Below are 18,268 nucleotides of genomic sequence, written 5' to 3' on the forward strand. Positions count from 1 at the left end.
TTTTCCTCGCCCTGCTGGCGGGCCCGGCTTGGGTCTGATTGGCTGAGGCCACGTGTCACAGCCCACCCGCCGCCATCACAAACCCCCTGGCGTTCTCGTGGTTACGTGGAACCCCAGCGGGCTCGCTCGAGCTGCCCAGCTCCTGTGCGCGTGGTTCTGGGAACCGCTGGGTTGCTGCCGATTTGGCCTGCGCGTCTCGGCTCGGCGAGGTCGATGTGCCTGAATCGTTCCTGTGGGAAGTAGCCGGGGCCGAGGACAGAGTAGCAGATATTGTGACAGTCAGCTGCCAGCCAGCAAGTGGTTGCTGGCCGGGCGGGCCGAGGGGCCCAGGGCGCGTGTTCCAGGATCTCCTGGCACCCCGGTTTGAGCAGGCAGCGGTGTGTGAGCTGTGTGCCGCAGGTGAGGGCTGACTTGACCCGTCTTCCTGACAGATGTACCTGGACAGGCAGGTGGGCAGGCAGACGGGTGGCGTGAGTGAGCTGGGCTGCTCTGGGCCCTCGAGGGATGGGTCTGGGGAGGGCAGGACGGGCGGGGGTCCAGCGGTGCTGTGACTGGCTTTTTCTCTGCAGTTGTTGCCCGGTGGGGCCCGGAGATGGGATGCCGAGCTGCCTCGGGGAGCCTAGAGGGAGCGCGGGCGTCTGCAGGCCGCGGCTGTGACGGGAAGTGAGCTCGCGGCTCAAGATGTCCACAACAGCGACGGTCGCCTCTGTGGGCATCCCGGCGGCCCCGGGTCCCGTGAACCCACCCCCACCGGAGGTCTCCAACCCCAGCAAGCCTGGCCGGAAGACGAACCAGCTGCAGTACATGCAGAACGTGGTGGTGAAGACACTGTGGAAGCACCAGTTCGCCTGGCCCTTCTACCAGCCCGTGGACGCCATCAAGCTGAATCTGCCCGTGAGTACGCGCCCGCCGTCTCTTGGTGCGGCCCAGACCCAGAAATGCTGCCCTCTGGCCTTGGCCGGGCAGTGCCCAGGAGGGGCTGGTGCTGGCGAGCCAGGTGCAGCCTCTGAAAGGCACAGTCGGACAGGCACGAGCCCATCACCCCAATGACAGAAGGGCGAAGGGGCCCCTTAGGGCGAGGAGGATGGGGCGGCTGCCCCAGGTGCAGGCCGCCAGGGAGGGCTGATGGTGACGGGGGCTCAGGAGCCGCCCCGCCTCATCCCAAGGTTCGTCTGTGGTCTGTGCGCGTCCAGGGGGTTGGGCCTCTGCCCCCAGCATCCCTCTGCTGAGCGACCTGTGTATGAGAGGGCTGTGCCTCGTGGTCAGACACCGAGAGTGGTCACACCCGTTCAGGGGCTCTGCGCCCCGGCTCTGTGTTCGTTTTCTCTGTCCGAGCCCAAATACTGGGAGGGGAGTCATGGGCCCAGCCGGCCCCCATGAGCTGCGGGGCCTCAAACGCATTTTGGAATCCCTGGAGACGGCTTGGCCCTACCTAGAGTGTAGACCAGCTCGGTGGTCCACCCAGGCCCCAGGCTACGTGTCCCAGACAGCCTCCCCCTCCTGCAAACTCCGTGTCCGGGGAGGGGCCTGTCAGGAGTGTGGCACTGGCTTCAGGTGACCAGCCCCGGCCCGGCCCCACTCGCAAAGCCCGCTCTGCATACCATTGCCTCGCTTGGGAAATGCGAAAGTAATCACGGGGAGTACCTCAATAACGCCTCTAAAAATCTTTTTCGTAGGATTATCATAAAATAATTAAGAACCCAATGGATATGGGGACTATTAAGAAGAGATTAGAGAACAATTATTACTGGAGCGCAAGCGAATGTATGCAGGACTTCAACACCATGTTTACAAATTGTTACATTTATAACAAGGTAAGAAGGTGTGCGTGGCGAGGCCCAGAGCGCCCTTGACGCGTGATGCTTGGTGCTGAGGTTTGGGGCTCTGGGCTGTCGCCCCAGGAGAGACAACATGGGGGGGCCTGCCACCCTAGGTCGGCCCTGGCACACGCGGCCAGCTGGGCGGGGGGGGGCTGTGCAGCGGCTCCCGGACATTGACCCCTCACGCTGTGGTCCTTACCCATGAGTCCCAGCACTGCTCATCTCAAGAGTGGTTGCGTTTCCAAGGAGCTCTGGTGGTACAACAGTAAAGCGTCTGGCTGCTAACCTGAAGGTCGGTGGTTTGAACCTACTCAGTGGCTCCGTAGGAGAAAGACCTGGTGATCTGCTTCCATAAAGATTACAACCTAGGAAACCCTATGGGACAGTTCTACTCTGTCGCATGGGGTTGCTATGAGCCAGAATCAGCTGGACGGCAGCGGGTATGCAGACGTCTAAACTCATTGTTGTCAAGTCGGTTCCGTCTAGTAGTGACCCCGCAGGACAGAGTAGAACTGCCCCGTAGGGTTTCCAAGGCTGTAATCTTTACGGAAGCAGACTGCCACATCTTTCTCCCGCGGAGTGACTGGTGGGTTCTAACAGCTGACCTTTTGGTTAGCAGCCAAGCGCTTTAACCACTGTGCCAACCCGGCTCCTGTAGACATCTGGAGGGGTGAGTATTCCAAGCAGAGAGAATAGCAAGTGCCAAGGCCCGAAGAAGGAGCCCTAGGGTTAGGGTTAGGAGCACTTGGCTGCTGACCAAAAGTTTGGCGATTTGAATCCATTAGCTGCTCTGAGAGAGAAACACCTGGCGATCTGCTCCCATAAAGATTTGTTGTTATTTGCCGTTGAGTTGGTCCCGACTCATAGCGACCCTGCGCTCGACAGAACGACACGCTGCCTGGTATTGGGCCATCTTCACAATCGTTGTTATGCGTGAGCCCATTGTTGCAGCCACTGTGTCAGTCCATCTTGTTGAAGGTCTTCCTCTTTTTTGCTGATCCTCTACTTTACCAAGCATGATGTCCTTCTGCAGGGACTGATCCCTCCTGATAGCATGTTTAAAATACGTGAGACATAGTCTCGCCATCCTTGGTTCTAAGGAGCATTCTGGCTGTACTTCTTCCAAGACAGATTACAGCCTAACAAACCCTGTGGGGCAGTTCTCTTCTGTCACATGGGGTTGCTGTGAGTCTTGGTCGGTCTGAAGGCACCCAACAGCCACCACCACCTTTCCTGCCAGTGGGCATGGAATTGGAACAATTCTTTCAGAGGGAGTTGGTGCATATCAGAAGCTTTAAAACATGCCTCCCCTTGAACCTAGAAGCTCTACTCTCAGAAAATCTTAAAGAAGTCAGCGCAGGATCTCGGACATGGAAAACTAGGCAGCCCAAGTGCCTGGTGATAGGAGGTTGGGTTAACGAGTCGTGAGTCCCAGATGCAACGTCAGAGAGGCTGGGGGCATTTCGCGACATGGGGAATGTCTGCAGAACAGCTCTTAGCAAGAAGAGCGGGTTAGGAGGCAAAGCGGTCCCTCAGATCCAAGTTGTGGGTTTTGGTGTGTGGAATAGTGACAGGTAACGTAAAGACGGGCAGGAGTGCTGAGTTATTAAAGGGGATGAACGGTGGTGGTTTTTCTTCTTGCTTTTCTGGATTCCTCCAAGATTTTTCACACTGAAGGTGTATTCCTGTGCTCCCTTCCCGCCCTCGAAACTTCTAACCGTTGACCTGATGCCACCTTTTGCAGACGCATGGGCCCCCTCCCCGGCGTGTGACGCAGCTTCTCTCTGTCTCCAGCCCACAGATGACATAGTGCTCATGGCCCAAGCCTTAGAGAAGATTTTTCTGCAGAAAGTGGCCCAGATGCCCCAGGAGGAAGTTGAGTTATTGCCCCCTGCTCCGAAGGGCAAAGGCCGGAAGCCGGCTGCAGGGACCCAGAGTACAGGTAAGGGGGGGCCCAGGTGCAGATGAGGGGAGGCGGGGGTGGGGAAGCCAGCTGTGGGGCCTAGAGTACAGGTAAGGGGGTGCCCAGGTGCAGATGAGGGGAGGCGGGGGTGGGGAAGCCAGCTGCAGGGGCCTAGAGTACAGGTTAGGGGGGGCCCAGGTGCAGATGAGGGGAGGCGGGGGTGGGGAAGTCAGCTGTGGGGCCTAGAGTACAGGTAAGGTGGGGCCCAGGTGCAGATGAGGGGAGGTGGGGGTGGGGAAGCCAACTGTGGGGCCCAGAGTACAGGTAAGGGGGGGCCTAGGTGCAGATGAGGGGAGGCGGGGGTGGGGAAGCCGGCTGTGGGGCCCAGAGTACAGGTGGGGATGGGGGGAGGGGTGGCCATTCTGTCCCACCCACCCACCGGTGGGTAGGTGGGCTAGGAGGTCGGCAGCAGTGGCGTCTCTGTGGAGGGTGAGCGGTGGGCTCACTGTAAGCATGGGGGGCTTTGGGGTCAGGCTCATCTGGGTTCCAGGCCGAACCCCTTTGCTGACTGGCTGAGGGGCCCTCAGGCCCAGGCCCCAGCCCCTGGGCAGCCGCCTGCGTAGCCGGGACGGTGTTGCCACGAGAGAGCAGTGCTGTGCTTTAGCACCGTGTTTGAGTGACGGCTGGCATGGGGGGCGTCCACGTTCCATGTCGTTAGACCTGCTGGGGGAGAAGGTTGTGGTCTTCCTCCTCCCCACTCCCTGCCTCCCCAAGCCTCTCCTCGTCTAGCCGGCTCTGAGGCCACCTCGTCCATGGAGCTTTGGGGTCAGTGTGGGGCGTCTCTCTCTGCCCGCTCAGCACCCATGTCACTGTGATGTTGATGTCACCTGCTCCCTGATGGCACGGGGCGTGCCTCCTGGGGGGAGCTCGGTGGTGGCGGTCACTGGGCCCTAGTGGTCTCCCCTGGCCTGTGTTAAGATGGGGAAAGCTGGCCAGGTGGCCTGCCATCCCAGCTGGCAGACGGTGCACCTAGGAGGCCACGTGGCTCTGTCCTTGGTCCCCCCATCAGTTACTAATGGAGTCTGTTAGACGCAGGCTTCTCGGATGTCCGCTGTGCTCTCTGTCCTGGTTTACTTCTTCAGCCTTTCATCCGTGCCCCGCAGGCGGCGCTGGTGGGTCTGAGCAGCTCCTGCACCCTGGGACGCTGGTGGGTGTCTGCACCCGTCATGGCTGGCACCTGGTGTGCTCCGGCTGGAGGGCGGTTCCAGAAGCCTCTGGCAAAACCTGTGTTCTTTCTGCCTGGCTGGGCGAGCCTGTGTGTTTAATCTCTCTTCCTGGTTTTCAAGGGACGCAGCAAGTGGCGGCCGTGTCCTCTGTGTCCCCGGCGACCCCCTTCCAGAATGCCCCTCCTGCTGTCTCCCAGACGCCCGTCATTGCTGTCACCCCTGTGCCAACCATCACCGCAAACGTCACATCAGTCCCTGTGCCCCCCGCCGCCGCCCCACCACCTCCCACGACACCCATCATCCCCGTGGTGCCCCCCACACCACCCGTCGTCAAGGTGAGCGCCCCGGGGCCCGTGCGGTGGGGCTGGCTTCAGGGGTGGTCTGAGCACAGGGCAGGTGGGGGACTCTGCTGCCTCTTTGTGAATGTCACTGCTCGCCAGACTCTTGGCGTACGTCACTCTGCAGTGGTGAGGCTGGGCTGCGGTTTCGCGGCAGACAAGGAGGCCAAGGCTGAGGGCGCTGAAGGTCACACAGCTGGTGGGGGCGGGGCTGAACTGGAGCCCAGGCTTCTCTGGCCGTGGAGCCCCGGTCTTCCCAGGACACGGGAGAGGCGTGGGAGAGAAGGGAGGTGGGAGTACACAGCACTTGGGTGTGTTGGCCCCCCAGTGTCCCCCAGGGCCAGAACTGCCTCCACCCACACCCTCCGCCTGCGCTAGACTGAGGGGCCTGCACATCTGTCCCCCTCCCCCCACTCAGCTGAGGCCTCTCATGGCAGGGCCGGGCCTGGCACCACCCAGGTGGGTGGCCCTGCGTGGTTTGGGGCTGGCGAGGACTGTTCTGTCTCCCACCTGGGCCGGCGTGGTGCCTGTAGTTACGTATGCTATCCTGTTTAATTTGATCCCCACAGCACCCCCCTGAGGCAGACAGTATCCCCCATCTTACAGATGAGGCTGCAGGCGCTCAGAGGGTTAAGTGGCTGTCCCCAGGTAAAGCGGTCACCTCGGTGCTTCCCGCCTCCAGGGCCTCTGCTGCCTGCACCCCCGGCAGCGCCGGCCCCGGCTGCCTCATGGCGCAGGCTGTTTTGGAGCATGTCCCATTTGCCACGGCAGGAGGAGCCCGCCGGCTGGCCTGCACCCCTGGGCCACTGCAGGCACGCTTGGCACTGGGCACTGGAGGGTGGACATTTGTGGAGAGCCGGCTCATGGCCCTGCCAGCCTGAGGTGGCATGGCCGTGGGTGGCTCGAGACAGCAGGTGGCTGCACGGCCGTGCGCTGGGGCCTGGTCTGCTCGTCTGCCCGTCTGAGTTAAGACGAGGAGAAACCCACTCGCCTGGTCTCGGGACACACCGAGCCCGGGGCTGCCGGGTGCCAGGGTGCTGGGAGTGCGGGAGCTGACGGTGCGGTCCCCCGCATCCCTGCCGGGGACCCTCACGTTCAGGCTTGCCCTCAAGCACGTGGGCAGCGTCTTTTCCGGCCTCTTACAGACAACGATTGGTCTTTCCGTGGCCCCCTGCTTAAAGAGCTAGCTCTGCTGTGGTTCCCACTGCCCTCAGGACGGTCCAGACCCGCTCCCTCCTGTAGGCTCTTGGACCCCCAGCCTCAGCCCTGCCCCCACTGCTGCGTGTCTCCTTGTCGGGCTTGCTCCCCCTGTCCCGTTTGTCCTTGTAGCCCCAGCAGGGGTACCTTCTCATGGGACTGTCTGCTGGTCCCTAGAGCAGGCAGCCATTCTCATCTTGCTGTCCCTGAGCCGAGTCTTGCTTGGCGACAATCTGGCCACCATGCCATCTCGGTCACACTAACGGGGTGTCGGTGAATTGCATGCTGCACCCCTGCGGCCCAGTAGGTGATGAGGGAACTCCCGCACCTGTGATTGCTGAGCTCTGGGGGTCTGGGGCGCAAGGTCCAAGTGCAGGTTCCCAAGTCAAGCCTGGGTGTCCACCCCAGCTCCCCACGACCAGCTGTGTGACCTTGGGCTGGGGACCTGACCCTGAGCCTTGGCATTCTCATCGGGCGGAGGGAGCGTGGCTGTGCACATCCAGCGCTTAGCTCGGTGCTGACAGGAGGTAGCGCTCCACGCGGGGCCTGGGGACCCGGGTCCTCCTGCTGCCGATGCCCCGTCCTCACTGACTGTTTCGCTGTCACAGAAAAAGGGCGTGAAGCGGAAAGCAGACACGACCACGCCCACCACGTCTGCCATCACCGCGGGCCGGGGTGAGTCGCCCCCGCCACTGTCGGACCCCAAGCAGGCCAAGGTGGTGGCGCGGCGGGAGAGCGGGGGCCGCCCCATCAAGCCGCCCAAGAAGGACCTGGAGGACGGCGAGGTCCCACAGCACGCGGGCAAGAAGGGCAAGCTGTCGGAGCACCTGCGCTACTGTGACAGCATCCTCAAGGAGATGCTGTCCAAGAAGCACGCGGCCTACGCCTGGCCCTTCTACAAGCCCGTGGACGCTGAGGCCCTGGAGCTGCACGACTACCATGACATCATCAAGCACCCGATGGACCTCAGCACCGTCAAGGTGCGTGCGGCAGCGGGGCGGTGGGCTTGGGCAGCCTTCTTGGAGCCCGCATCCAGACCACTGTCAGGTGGCCCCCGGCGCCCAGCCCACCACCCGCTCCCCCAGCCTCCCGAGGGTCTGCTGCGGGTGCCGCTGTCTGGCGCCAGGGCCTGGGGAGCAGGGCTGGGTGTTCCTGCGTGTCCCCCCGTCCCCGGGGCAGGCACCCTCTGAGCCTCTGATGCCTGCTGTCTTCTGCCTCCCTCACTGGCCCCGTGGCCCCTGCTGCGGTCTGTGAGGAGGTGGTCCTGCCCACCGGGCACTGGCGCTGTGGCTTTGCCCTCACCTGTTCCGGTTCAACCCTGTTTCTTTATGTTGTTCTTTCCTTCCCATCCGCCCATCCCCGTGGGATCGCAAGTCTCTACCTCGGGCCAGGAGGCCCTTCCTAGCGCTCCGTCCTGCGGCCGACCAGAGCCGCAGATTGCTCTCTCCAGATCCCAGGATGTGGGCGGGTGGCTGGCATCGCCCGAGCCTCAGACCTCCCCCTGGGTTGCCGCCTCAAAGAGATTTGGGCTCTTGCGGCCGCACCTCCTCCCCAGACAGGTGTAGATCTAAAGGGGTGGGGAAGAGGCAGAGCCGAGACCACCCAGGCCTCCCAGTCCTTGTGCCAGGCTGTTCCCGCAGCAGTGGTCTCCCCAGGGCTGCATGTGCACGGGTGCCAGGTTTGAGCTCACCTGGTCCCCACAGAGAGCGGGCTTGAGCTGGGCGTGAAGGTGGAATGCCCAGGGCCTGGGCGGGTCCCAGCTTTGCGGCTGGGAGCAGGCTCTTTGCCCCCTCTGGGCCTCCTCATTCGGTAAAGGCAGAGGGCACACTTCTCAGCAGTGATCCCTTCTCGTTAGTCGCCCGCCGACAGCTCCGCAAATGCTGCAGCTTCCCTTTGGACGTGTCTGACTTGTGCGAGTGAAACACGGCGGTAGGTGTGGGAAGATGGAAGCAGGGCAGAGGTCGGCCGGGAGAGGGCCTCATCTCCCTCGTTCCCCGCGTCGCAGAAGTAGTGTCTCTTGTGAGGTGGGTGTAAGTCCTGTGGCTCAGCTTCTGTCTCAGGCTGGCAGCTGGGCGCAGCTTTGACCGTGAGGCCTGTGACCCCGCGAGGGCTCCGGGGAGCGTGGGTCCCCAATACCGTGGCCCAGCGCACACTGCCGCATTGTGCAGGGGGTTTCTCCACTCGGCTTTGGGGCGGCGGCTGTCAGCTGGCCGTTCCCTCACCCCAGCAAGGTCTGTGCTCCCTCCTCTTGGTGTGGGCCCCTGTGGTGGTTCTCATGCCTCTCTGCTCCTCTCTGAGGAAAGAGCGTGCCCCAGCCCCTGTTCCTGGCAGGGACCGGGGTGAGTGGCAGGTGGGGCAGTGTCCGGGGCCTTTTAGAATTGGCAACGCTCTCCTGTTATCTGTTATCAACTGCTGGGGGGAAGCTGAGGCTGTGAGAGGCGGTGGGCCAACCCAGAGTGAGTTGTCAGAGAGCTGGTCCTGAAACCGGGGCCTTTGGGTGCTCAGGCCTTGGACGGGAGCCGCTGAGCTCATGTCCTGTCCCCAGCTCAGAGACTTCACTGACTGTGAAGGCTCGTTGAGGGCTTACCTCCACTCGGAGCTCCAGGGTGCCTGTCACTGCTCCTGTTCAGCTGGGGGACGTGAGATTCAGGGAGGAAGTGCCTCACCCAGGGCCACCCATCTAGGGAGGGGCACAGTAGGGCCGCTTGGGGGTCAGGAGGCTGTGCTGAGTGCCAGAGCCACGCCGCCCAGGAGCCGTGGGAAGCCTTCGTTTCTGGCCTCCACAGCCCGGGTCTTTGCTTCTCCACTGCTGGTGCGTTGACAAGGATTTCTGAACCATTGCTGAGCTTCCTGCATAGGGCCGGGATAAGGTTCAGTTTAATTCCATTTTGGTCAGAGGGTTTGCTGTGCCTTGGGAACCAGAGCAGGAGCCTTGAGAGACCCTGTTGGCTGTGAAGTCGTGACTGGTTTTGTTTTGCTCAGCGCTTCAGGTCTCCGTCATGGCTTGGGAAAATGGCTCGGCGGCATGTTGCAAGTGCTGTTCCAAAGGCGCGGACCTCACTGCTGTTTTTCCTCTTACAGACAAGCCTTAGGAAAGAGAGCCGGAGTCTGTGGCTTTTAAAGTTACCGTAGAATAAAGAGAGAAACTCCACTTGGCATGTTGCAGATTTTCAAGGTTGAGCTTTTGGGGGACATCTGTGCTAGAAGCGAGCATAAGCCTCTCCCCAACCTGGGGGACTTCCGGAGTTTGAAGGCGGGCTCTGCGCCACAGGGTTTTCAAGGTTGTGACCTTTCGGGAGCAGACCACCAAGCCTGTCTTCCAAGATGCCTCCGAGAAGGTTCGGCTGGTAGTTGAGCACTCACCCGTTCGCGCCACCCAGAAGTCGGTAATGAGGCAGGTCTCCATCAGAATCTCCCGCCCCCAGGCCCCTGACATCAGAGGTCGGCGTGTGGAGCCGGAACCTTTGAGCACGGAAAGGGATGCGTGGAGGCTGCTGGGAGCCCCGGGCGTCTCTCTGTGCCGAGTGCCGCTTTTCCATGTCCTTCCAGCCAGGGCGCTTGTCTCTGTGCAGGGACCCCGGCGTAAGGTCCCTAGCCAGCAGGTGCAGCCGTCCTGTGGTGTGGTGATGGTGGCGGTGGCCTCCAGGATTCTGCGCCCGCCTCGAGGGGTCTAGCCAGGCGCTGCAGATGCCTGGGCCACGCCCCCGACCGCTGTTGCTTATGTATTTACAGAGGAAGATGGACAGCCGAGAGTACCCAGACGCACAGGGCTTTGCGGCCGACATCCGGTTAATGTTCTCCAATTGTTACAAATACAACCCTCCAGACCACGAGGTGGTGGCCATGGCCCGGAAGCTGCAGGTAACCATCAGCAGAGGGGCCTCTAGGGGGCGAGAGGGGCCTCCTGGGTGCAGGGGGACTAGCAGCTTGTGTTGACATGGCATGGGTGCCTGGGAGACTTGAGCGTCTCGGAGAGCATTGGCTGGGGAAGGCTGCGGGGGCCGCGTTCACGCCACAGGGCCTTCCTGAGTGGGGCCGGCTGCCCGCCAGGCTCCGTGCCTGGTCCCAGGGACACAGTGGTGACCGGGCCACCTCTGCTCTCCTAGAACTGTGGACTGAGGCAGGAGAGGGCCAGCTAGAGGGCAGGCAGCTCCGTCACAGAGAGGAGTCCACACTGGCCTGCCGTGCTCCTGGTGGTCCTCAGCCTCAAGCAACCTGTGTCTGTCCTGGGGGGAGTGATGAAGACAAAAGGGCACGTGTCCAGCCTCCTGCCACCTTTCTGACGAGAGGTTCCAGTGGTCTCGCTGGGCCCCAGGGGCCTTTGTCTCAGCCTGTTGGTGCTTTATGAGGTGACAGTAAGCTGTGTACTGGGGAAACGTGGTGCTCTAGGGAAGCGCACAGACAACACGGGGACACTCACGTGTGCGTGTGTTTCTCTGCCCGAGTCCTGGTGCTGCACACGGGTTTCTGTGCAGGTTGGTCCTCCAGGCTCCGTTCTTTCTCATCTTTTATCTTTGACCATATAGGTGGTTTTCACAAATACCAAGGCCACTACTCTGAATATTACATTCCCCGGAGACTCTCCTTTCAGAGGAAACAGTGAAAACTATGGCTATGTATCCTTTTCCAGAACTCTGATTGCTGTCTTTCCACAGGACTCAGCGCATTTGTTCTGTAAAATGTGCTTCTAAATCCTTTGCCTAGAACCATTTTGAAAGGCCTGTGAAGTAGTTCATGGTGTCACCCATGTTAAACGGGACCAAAACGGGACAGAAAAGAGCGGGAAGCTGTGTTCACACTGCTGGGTCCTGCTAGCCTTCTGACCACTTCCATGGGCAGGCCCTGCGAAGGCCCGTCCCAGGCCCGGCTCCTGCATGCTGCCCCTTGGTGGTGCCAGTACCGGGTCCGGTTCAGGAGGGCGGTTCTGGAGATCCCAGAGCCACCTGGGGAGGCCACTGGACCCCGGTTTCATACTGAGACCGTGCTCGCTGTGTGCTTTGGTCCTGAGCCCTCTGCCCTGGGGCATCCCAAACCCAGCGAGGAAGCCAGCAACCTTGGCAACAAACGGACAGAGGCCAGCGCCAGCCAATGGCTCTTCTCTGCTCCTTAGCAAGAGAGGAGGTTCTTAGGAACACGCCAGAGAGGCGGGTGGATGTGAATCACTGACAACTGTCTGATCATTAGCGCTCTTGGTCTGATACAGCACGCTGTGGGGTTGGAGCCCGGCACTGCCATAGTCTGACAGGACCCCCCCGTGAGGCTTCTGCCCCTTGAGGCCGTCTGCACGGAGACAGGCCAAGCAGCGAGTGACCGCTCAGATTGTGACTCTGCGGGGTCAGCTCTCTGGGGTGTCTTCATCCCCGTGGGTGGGAGCCTAGAGCCCAGCCAGTGGGGTCCCACCGTGTGTATTACTCCCTCAGGCTGCTCGTCCTGCCTGTGACGAGCCTGGCTGTTGCTGTCCGGGGCAGGGACCTCCGCTGAAAGGCGAGTCAGGGGCTTAGGTCCTGGCCACGTAGGAGCTGGCTGTGGGCTTTGCAAAGCCAGCTGTGGCAGGGCTGGACTTTTAGCGCACCTCGCACACGATCCAGAGTAAGATGGGTGCTAGAGTACTGTCCCAGGGTGAGGAGACGGGCCGCGTCGTCTGGTGCCCAGGTTCCCTGGCTGGAGCCCATACAGGCTCGGAGCAGTGGGGGGCGTTGTGGAGCGTGGGCCTGAAGGCTGAGCAGTGCACACTGTAGAGGAGAGCGTGTGTGCGGTCAGGGACGTGTCTGCGGGTTCCTAGAAGGCTGGGGCTGAGGCTCGGGGGCTCCTGTATCCCCTGCCCTGCGTGTGGCGGGCTCTGGGGATGCTTGGGAAGGAGGGAGTGGGAGCCAGTGGGGCACCCCGGGTTCGGTCTCTTGCAGAGCCTGACCTCGGAGAAGCCGTGGGTACAGGTCCGAGGGTGTGGGGGGCATCGTGGCCCCTGAGGAGCCTGGTGGGCCCAGGGGGAGGGCCGCGCGGGTGAGCTGGACCTCAGGGCAGACCCTGTTCCTCCACAGGATGTGTTCGAGATGAGGTTTGCCAAGATGCCGGATGAGCCAGTGGAGGTGCCTGCGCCCCCCGCGCCTGCAGCCCCGGTGGTGAGCAAGGGTGCCGAGAGCTGCCGCAGCAGTGAGGAAAGCTCATCAGACTCTGGCAGCTCGGACTCGGAGGAGGAGCGGGCCACGAGGCTGGCGGAGCTGCAGGAGCAGGTGCCGCAGACCAGGTCCCCCCTCCCGAGATTTGTCCCCCCCTTTTCGTTTTCCTTCTTTTCCACGAGCCGTGGGCCGGCCAGCAGCCGCAGCATTCCCTCACAGAAGCGCTCTTGGAGGGGGGTCCCGGGGAGAGTCTGAGCTCCAAGCGCCGGCCCTCAGCTGCGTGGGGCAGTGGAGCCTGATGAGTGGGCTCATGCATGTGGCCCACAGCGTCCTGGACGCTCCAGAGGCCCTATGGGCCGTGCGGTGAGGGCTCGGCAGTGACCATGCCATGCCGAGTGGAGAGGCCTGGAAGGCTTCTGGAGCCCCTGGTGCAGTGGGGGCAGTGTCCTGTGGTGGGACGGGGATAACCCGCCTGTCTCTGCCTCAGGCTGGTGTGGACCCTCCCGTTCCTGCCTCACTTTCCTGGTTGGCAGATGGCATGGCTGTTGATCCCTCCTGAGTTGTGTTGAGGAGGAAGTGAGGAAAATGTAAATTGCTTTTTCTGAGCACCTGGCAGCTGGCGGGGCTCGATTTCTGGGACCTCGGGCAGTGGGAGAGCAGAGGCAGTTAGGTCAGGAGGAAGGAATGCAACTGTCAGAGAGAAGGTTCCGGGGGAGGCCCTGGGCATTGGTGCTGAGCCGAGCCTCTCGAGATGATGAGGAGACTGCAGGGAAGGATAGCCGTGAGGGGTGGCCGTGGGTGGGCGGGTCTCCCCATGCCAGCATGGACTCTGGGGGTCCGTGGGGTACCAGCTGTGTGACTGTGCCCTGGCCACTTAGATGCTAGGAGGGACTGTTTCCTTCTGTACCGTGTGACTCCTACAGAGGAGGCTGGGCGGCGGCCTAGAATGAGGGGATGCAGACCCCCTGGCTCTCGTTGGGCACGCAAGCCACTGCAAGAGCGCCAGCTGCTGGTACCGGGTAACCTCGGTTCTGTAGACCTGCCATGGGATGCCCAAACAGCTTCCCCGGTGGCTGCTGGCAACCTCGTTTGCGTGGGCATTTAACCCCCTGGAGTCTCGGTCTCTGGATACAGTAATTGAACGTGAAACCATCGCTCCTGTTTGTTGAGGGCTGACTGTGTCACCTGCTGTGAGCTAATCACTCACCAGCCTGATCTTGTGGGGTGGGGCCCTCCCACCATTTTATATGAGGAAACTGAGGCCCTAGAAGCTAGGGGACTGGGCAGCGGTCACCCAGGTGATGAGCAGCAGAGCTGGGATGGGAGCGGTCGGCCCTGGACCTATCTGGCTGTGTAGGTTCAGGACACCCCAGCGGCCTAGGTCAGGGTACGGCCCAAACGCTCTGGGCTCCTCTCCCCACGTGGTGCCCATGAGACCCCCACCCCTGCATCTCTAGCCCCGAGCTAGCCCAGAGGGTGCGGAGCCATGCCCACGGATGCCCGCTTAGCTGCCTGGGTGGGTGTGCTGTTCTCTTCCAGCTGAAGGCTGTGCATGAGCAGCTGGCCGCCCTGTCTCAGGCCCCAGTGAACAAACCAAAGAAGAAGAAAGAGAAGAAGGACAAGGAGAAGAAGAAGAAGGACAAGGACAAAGAGAAGGAGAAGGAGAAGCACAAGGCCAAGTCCGAAGAAGACAAGAAGGCCAAGACGGCGCCTCCGGCCAAGCAGGCCCAGCAGAAGAAGGCTCCTGTCAAGAAGGCCAACAGCACAACTACGGCCAACAGGTGGGCTCCCGTGCCCACAAGGCCCTCCGCCAGCCGGGCCGCTGGGCGCGGAGCACAGTAGGCGTACTCTTGTAATGGAAGGAGTGCTGGAGTCTTGGCTGTGGGTCCTGGCTCTGCCCTCCCGTGGGTGATGTGGAGCCTGGGCTGGTTTTCATGGAGAGCAGGTTGAGGGTAGATGGTCCCTATCCCGCCCACCCTGCAGGGATGCCATGAGGACCAAATGAGATCTCTCCTGGGAAGCTGGGGGCTCTGGAGGGTGCCTTTCAGCTGTTGGTGGGGGTTGGCCTAGCGGGGGCACTGAAGCAGTCACACTGCCTCTGTAAGTTTCTGGGGGCATTTTCCTGATACTTGCCGGGGATTTTTATATGTCGGGCGTTGGGGGCTCGTTGGTTGGGTCCTTGGCACTCCATTCCTGGCTCGACTGGTAGGCAGAGGGTCGGAGATGGAAGATTGTGACTGGGCACAGATTCAGCTCCCGGTCCATACGTGGTGAGTGTTCCATGTACACTGGCTGTAGGTCAGCCTGGCCTGAGAAACGCCTGCTGTCAGCATGCAGTGACTGTAAAGCGCGGTCAGTGTGGTGGGGAAGGAGTGAGGTGCTGCAGAGCTCAAAGCTGGGGCACCACTCCCAGGCAGGGTGCATTGAAGGCTTCCCAGAGGACATGCTTCAGCGGAGACCTGCCAGAGGAGGCAAGGGTGTTCCCAGAACAGGAAGCAGCCTATACGAAGTCATAGAGGCCAGTAGAATGTGTTGCCTTTAGGAATTAAAGCAGGGTCATTGACCACCCCCCCCCCCCGAGAACTAGAGAACAAGTGGGGCAAGTTGAGGCTGCCGAGGTTGTCCAGGCCTTGGGAAGGTGTTCAGATTTTATTCCAAGGGCACATGAAGGGGACCATGAAGGGATGAAGCAGACTGGTGGCCCAATCCTGACTGTTGTGGAACATGGTTTGGTGGGAGGCAGGAATGGAAGGAAGGACACCCTTAGTGGGTTATGGTGCTTATCCTGACAGAAGAAATTGGTGGGGCAATGGAGATAGAAGTAGATTGTTTTGAGAACTGTTTGGGAGGCAGAATGAACAGGCCTTGGTGCTTGGAAGTATGGGGAGAGGGAGCATGTAGAGCCCCGGGGTTGGTCTTTGGCAGCTGGGTGGACAGCAGTGGGAATAGTCAGTGTTTTTCTTTTCCTTCCTTCCTTCTTCCGTCCATCCCTCCTTTTTGAATAGGATGCAGAAATCACTGTTTCTTGTATTATCTTTGCCTGTTTTTGGTTTCAATGTAATGCTGGCCTCAAAAATAAGTTAGGAAGTGTTTCTTCCTCCTCTGCTATTTTGTGGGTGAGACTTCTAGAACTGGTATTGTATCCTAAATGTTTGGTAGAATTAACCAGTGAAACCATCTGGGCCTGGAATTTTCTTTGCTGGGATGTTTTTAACTATGAATTCAATTACTTTAATAGATAACAGGGCTATTCAGGTTATCAGTTTCTTCTTGAGTGAGCTTTGGTGGTTTGTGTCTTTCAAGGCATTGCTCCATTTCACCTAAAATTTATAGGTGTAGATTTGTTTATACTATTCCCTTATTATCTTTTTAATGTCTGTGGGGTTTACAGTGATGTGTCTTTTCTTTCTTTCCTTATATTGGTCATTTGTGTCTTTTTTCTTGGTGAATCTGGCTGGAGATTTTGTCAGTTTTATCGATCTTTTCAGAAAACTAGCATTTGGTTTTATTTATTTATTTTCAATTTTATTTATTTCTGCTCTTTACTGTTTCTGCGTACTTTGGACTTAACATGCTCCCTTTTTTTAGCTTCTCAGGTAATTGGTCTGAGACTTTGTGTTCTAATATAAGCATCTTAATGCTATGAATTTCCCTCTAAGCACTGCTTTAGCTGCACCCCACAAATTTTGATATGTTGTGTTGTTGTTTTCATTTCATTCAAAATACTTTCTAATTTGCCTGGTGATTTCCTCTTTGACCTCTGGATTGTTAAAAGTATGTTGTTTAGTGTCCAGATATTTGGGGGGTTTTCCAGATATCTTTGTTATTGATTTCTAGTTAAATTCCATTAGCATCAGAGAACATTCTTTGCATGATTTTAATTGTTTTAAATTTCAGGTTTGTTTTATGACCCAGAATATGATCTTGGTGAACGTTCCACGTACACTTGAAAAGAACGTGTGTATTCTGCTGCTGTTCAATGGAGTGTCACATAAACATCAATTAGGGAAAAAAAGTCTTAAAAACTCCAAACAGACAAAAGACGTTTATTAGGTCAGTTTGGTTGATAGTGTTAAGGTCTTTCGTATCCTTGCTGATTTACTTGTTTTGTTAAATTATGGAGAGAAAATTGCTGAAATCTCCAACTGTAATTGTGGATTTTTCTGTTTTCCCTTCAGTTCTATCAATTTTTGCTTCATGTATTTTGAAGCTTTGTTTTTAGATGGATACACTTTTAGGATTGTGATTATCTTCTTGGTGAATTGACCATTTATTATTATGTAACACCTCTCTCTTTTCCAGGTAATATTTTTTGTTTTGAAATCTACTTTATTCAAAATTAATATAGCTATTTCAGCTTTATTTTGATTAGTGTTTGCATAGCGTATTTTCCTCTTTTTACTTTTAACTTAATCTATATCACTGTATTTAAGGAGGGCTTCCTGTAAACGGCATGTAAGTTGGGTCTTTTTATTAAATTTGACCATCTCTTTCTTTTAGCTGGAGTGTTCGGACTTTGTATTTAAATTATCGATATGATTTTGATTTAGCTCTATTAATTCATTGCTTTGTTTGTCCCCTCTGTTTTTTGTTCCTCTGTTCCCCTTTCTTGCCTTCTTTTGGATTACTTAAGTACGGAGATGAGTTTTTGACCTGAGTTTGAGAGGCCTGTGGGATGTTGAGGGGAGCTGACCTCTACAATTGTTTCCTGGCCGCGGCCTGGAAAGACCTCCCAGGTCCCCACCTGGGAGCAGCCTCTTCTGACCTCCGAAGCAGGGTCTGCCGTGTCTCTGGCAGACACGTTTGAAATTCTCAGACACTCTGCCCAGCTTTTCTGTCTGAGGGGTCTGCTTTGGGTGGGACCCTTGGTAGGAGAGCCTGGACCCTAAGAGCAGTCTGCTGTTGGGAGGATGGGAGCCAGGTGGGGCAGGGGCTCAACACCAACTGCTGTTTATCTTCTGCCTCAGGCAGCCGAAGAAGGGCGGCAAGCAGGTGTCCGCCTCCTATGACTCGGAGGAGGAGGAGGAGGGCCTGCCCATGAGCTACGACGAGAAGCGCCAGCTCAGCCTGGACATTAACCGGCTGCCCGGGGAGAAGCTGGGCCGCGTGGTGCACATCATCCAGTCTCGGGAGCCCTCGCTCAGGGACTCCAACCCTGACGAGATAGAGATTGACTTTGAGACTCTGAAACCCACCACTTTACGGGAACTGGAGAGATATGTCAAGTCTTGTTTACAGAAAAAGCAGAGAAAGCCGTTCTGTAAGTTGTGTGGCCCGTAGCCCACTGCCCCACGCCCTGTGCCTCCTGTTCCTGCCCCTCAGCCCTAGGCGGGAGACCAGGCACCCTCTGAGCCCCGCAAGCGGGGACGCCTCCTCTCTCCTCGCCTCTCCTGGCCACCCCAGGGCGTATTTGCCTGTGCTTAGCCAGGGGCAGCGACACCACACCCCGGCCCCGGCTGGCCTCGCCTCACCCCTAGGGCGTGCCCAGAGCCCTCTCCCCACCCCTGCAGGGACCCCAGTCCCTCATCGAGGTCCCAGTCCAGGAGGCTCCATGTGAGGCCTTGGCTGCAGGAAGCCTCCACATGGGTCCCTGCTAGGGCAGACCAACACCCCCTGCTGAGGAACACCCTCTGTTTTGACAGGGGTTGAGGGTCCAGAGGCCCCAGGA

At 58.8% G+C, this 18,268-nt stretch overlaps 1 protein-coding gene across 1 annotated transcript in view; it reads left to right on the plus strand.

The window, feature by feature from the left end:
* The first annotated feature begins 572 nt into the window (after positions 1-572).
* The window catches only part of BRD3 (bromodomain containing 3), a 21,801-nt gene continuing 4,105 nt past the window's right edge, over positions 573-18,268 (plus strand). The window contains exons 1-9 of the mRNA XM_023742657.1: positions 573-894; positions 1,677-1,814; positions 3,615-3,762; positions 5,070-5,284; positions 7,093-7,464; positions 10,217-10,345; positions 12,523-12,714; positions 14,140-14,381; positions 17,568-17,860. Of these exons, the coding sequence (XP_023598425.1) occupies positions 682-894; positions 1,677-1,814; positions 3,615-3,762; positions 5,070-5,284; positions 7,093-7,464; positions 10,217-10,345; positions 12,523-12,714; positions 14,140-14,381; positions 17,568-17,860 (1,942 nt within the window). The 5' untranslated portion in view covers positions 573-681. The remainder of the gene's footprint in view (positions 895-1,676; positions 1,815-3,614; positions 3,763-5,069; positions 5,285-7,092; positions 7,465-10,216; positions 10,346-12,522; positions 12,715-14,139; positions 14,382-17,567; positions 17,861-18,268) is intronic.

The sequence above is a fragment of the Trichechus manatus genome, unplaced genomic scaffold, assembly GCF_000243295.1.
Source record: "Trichechus manatus latirostris isolate Lorelei unplaced genomic scaffold, TriManLat1.0 scaffold00214, whole genome shotgun sequence".
Taxonomy (NCBI): Eukaryota; Metazoa; Chordata; class Mammalia; order Sirenia; family Trichechidae; genus Trichechus; species Trichechus manatus.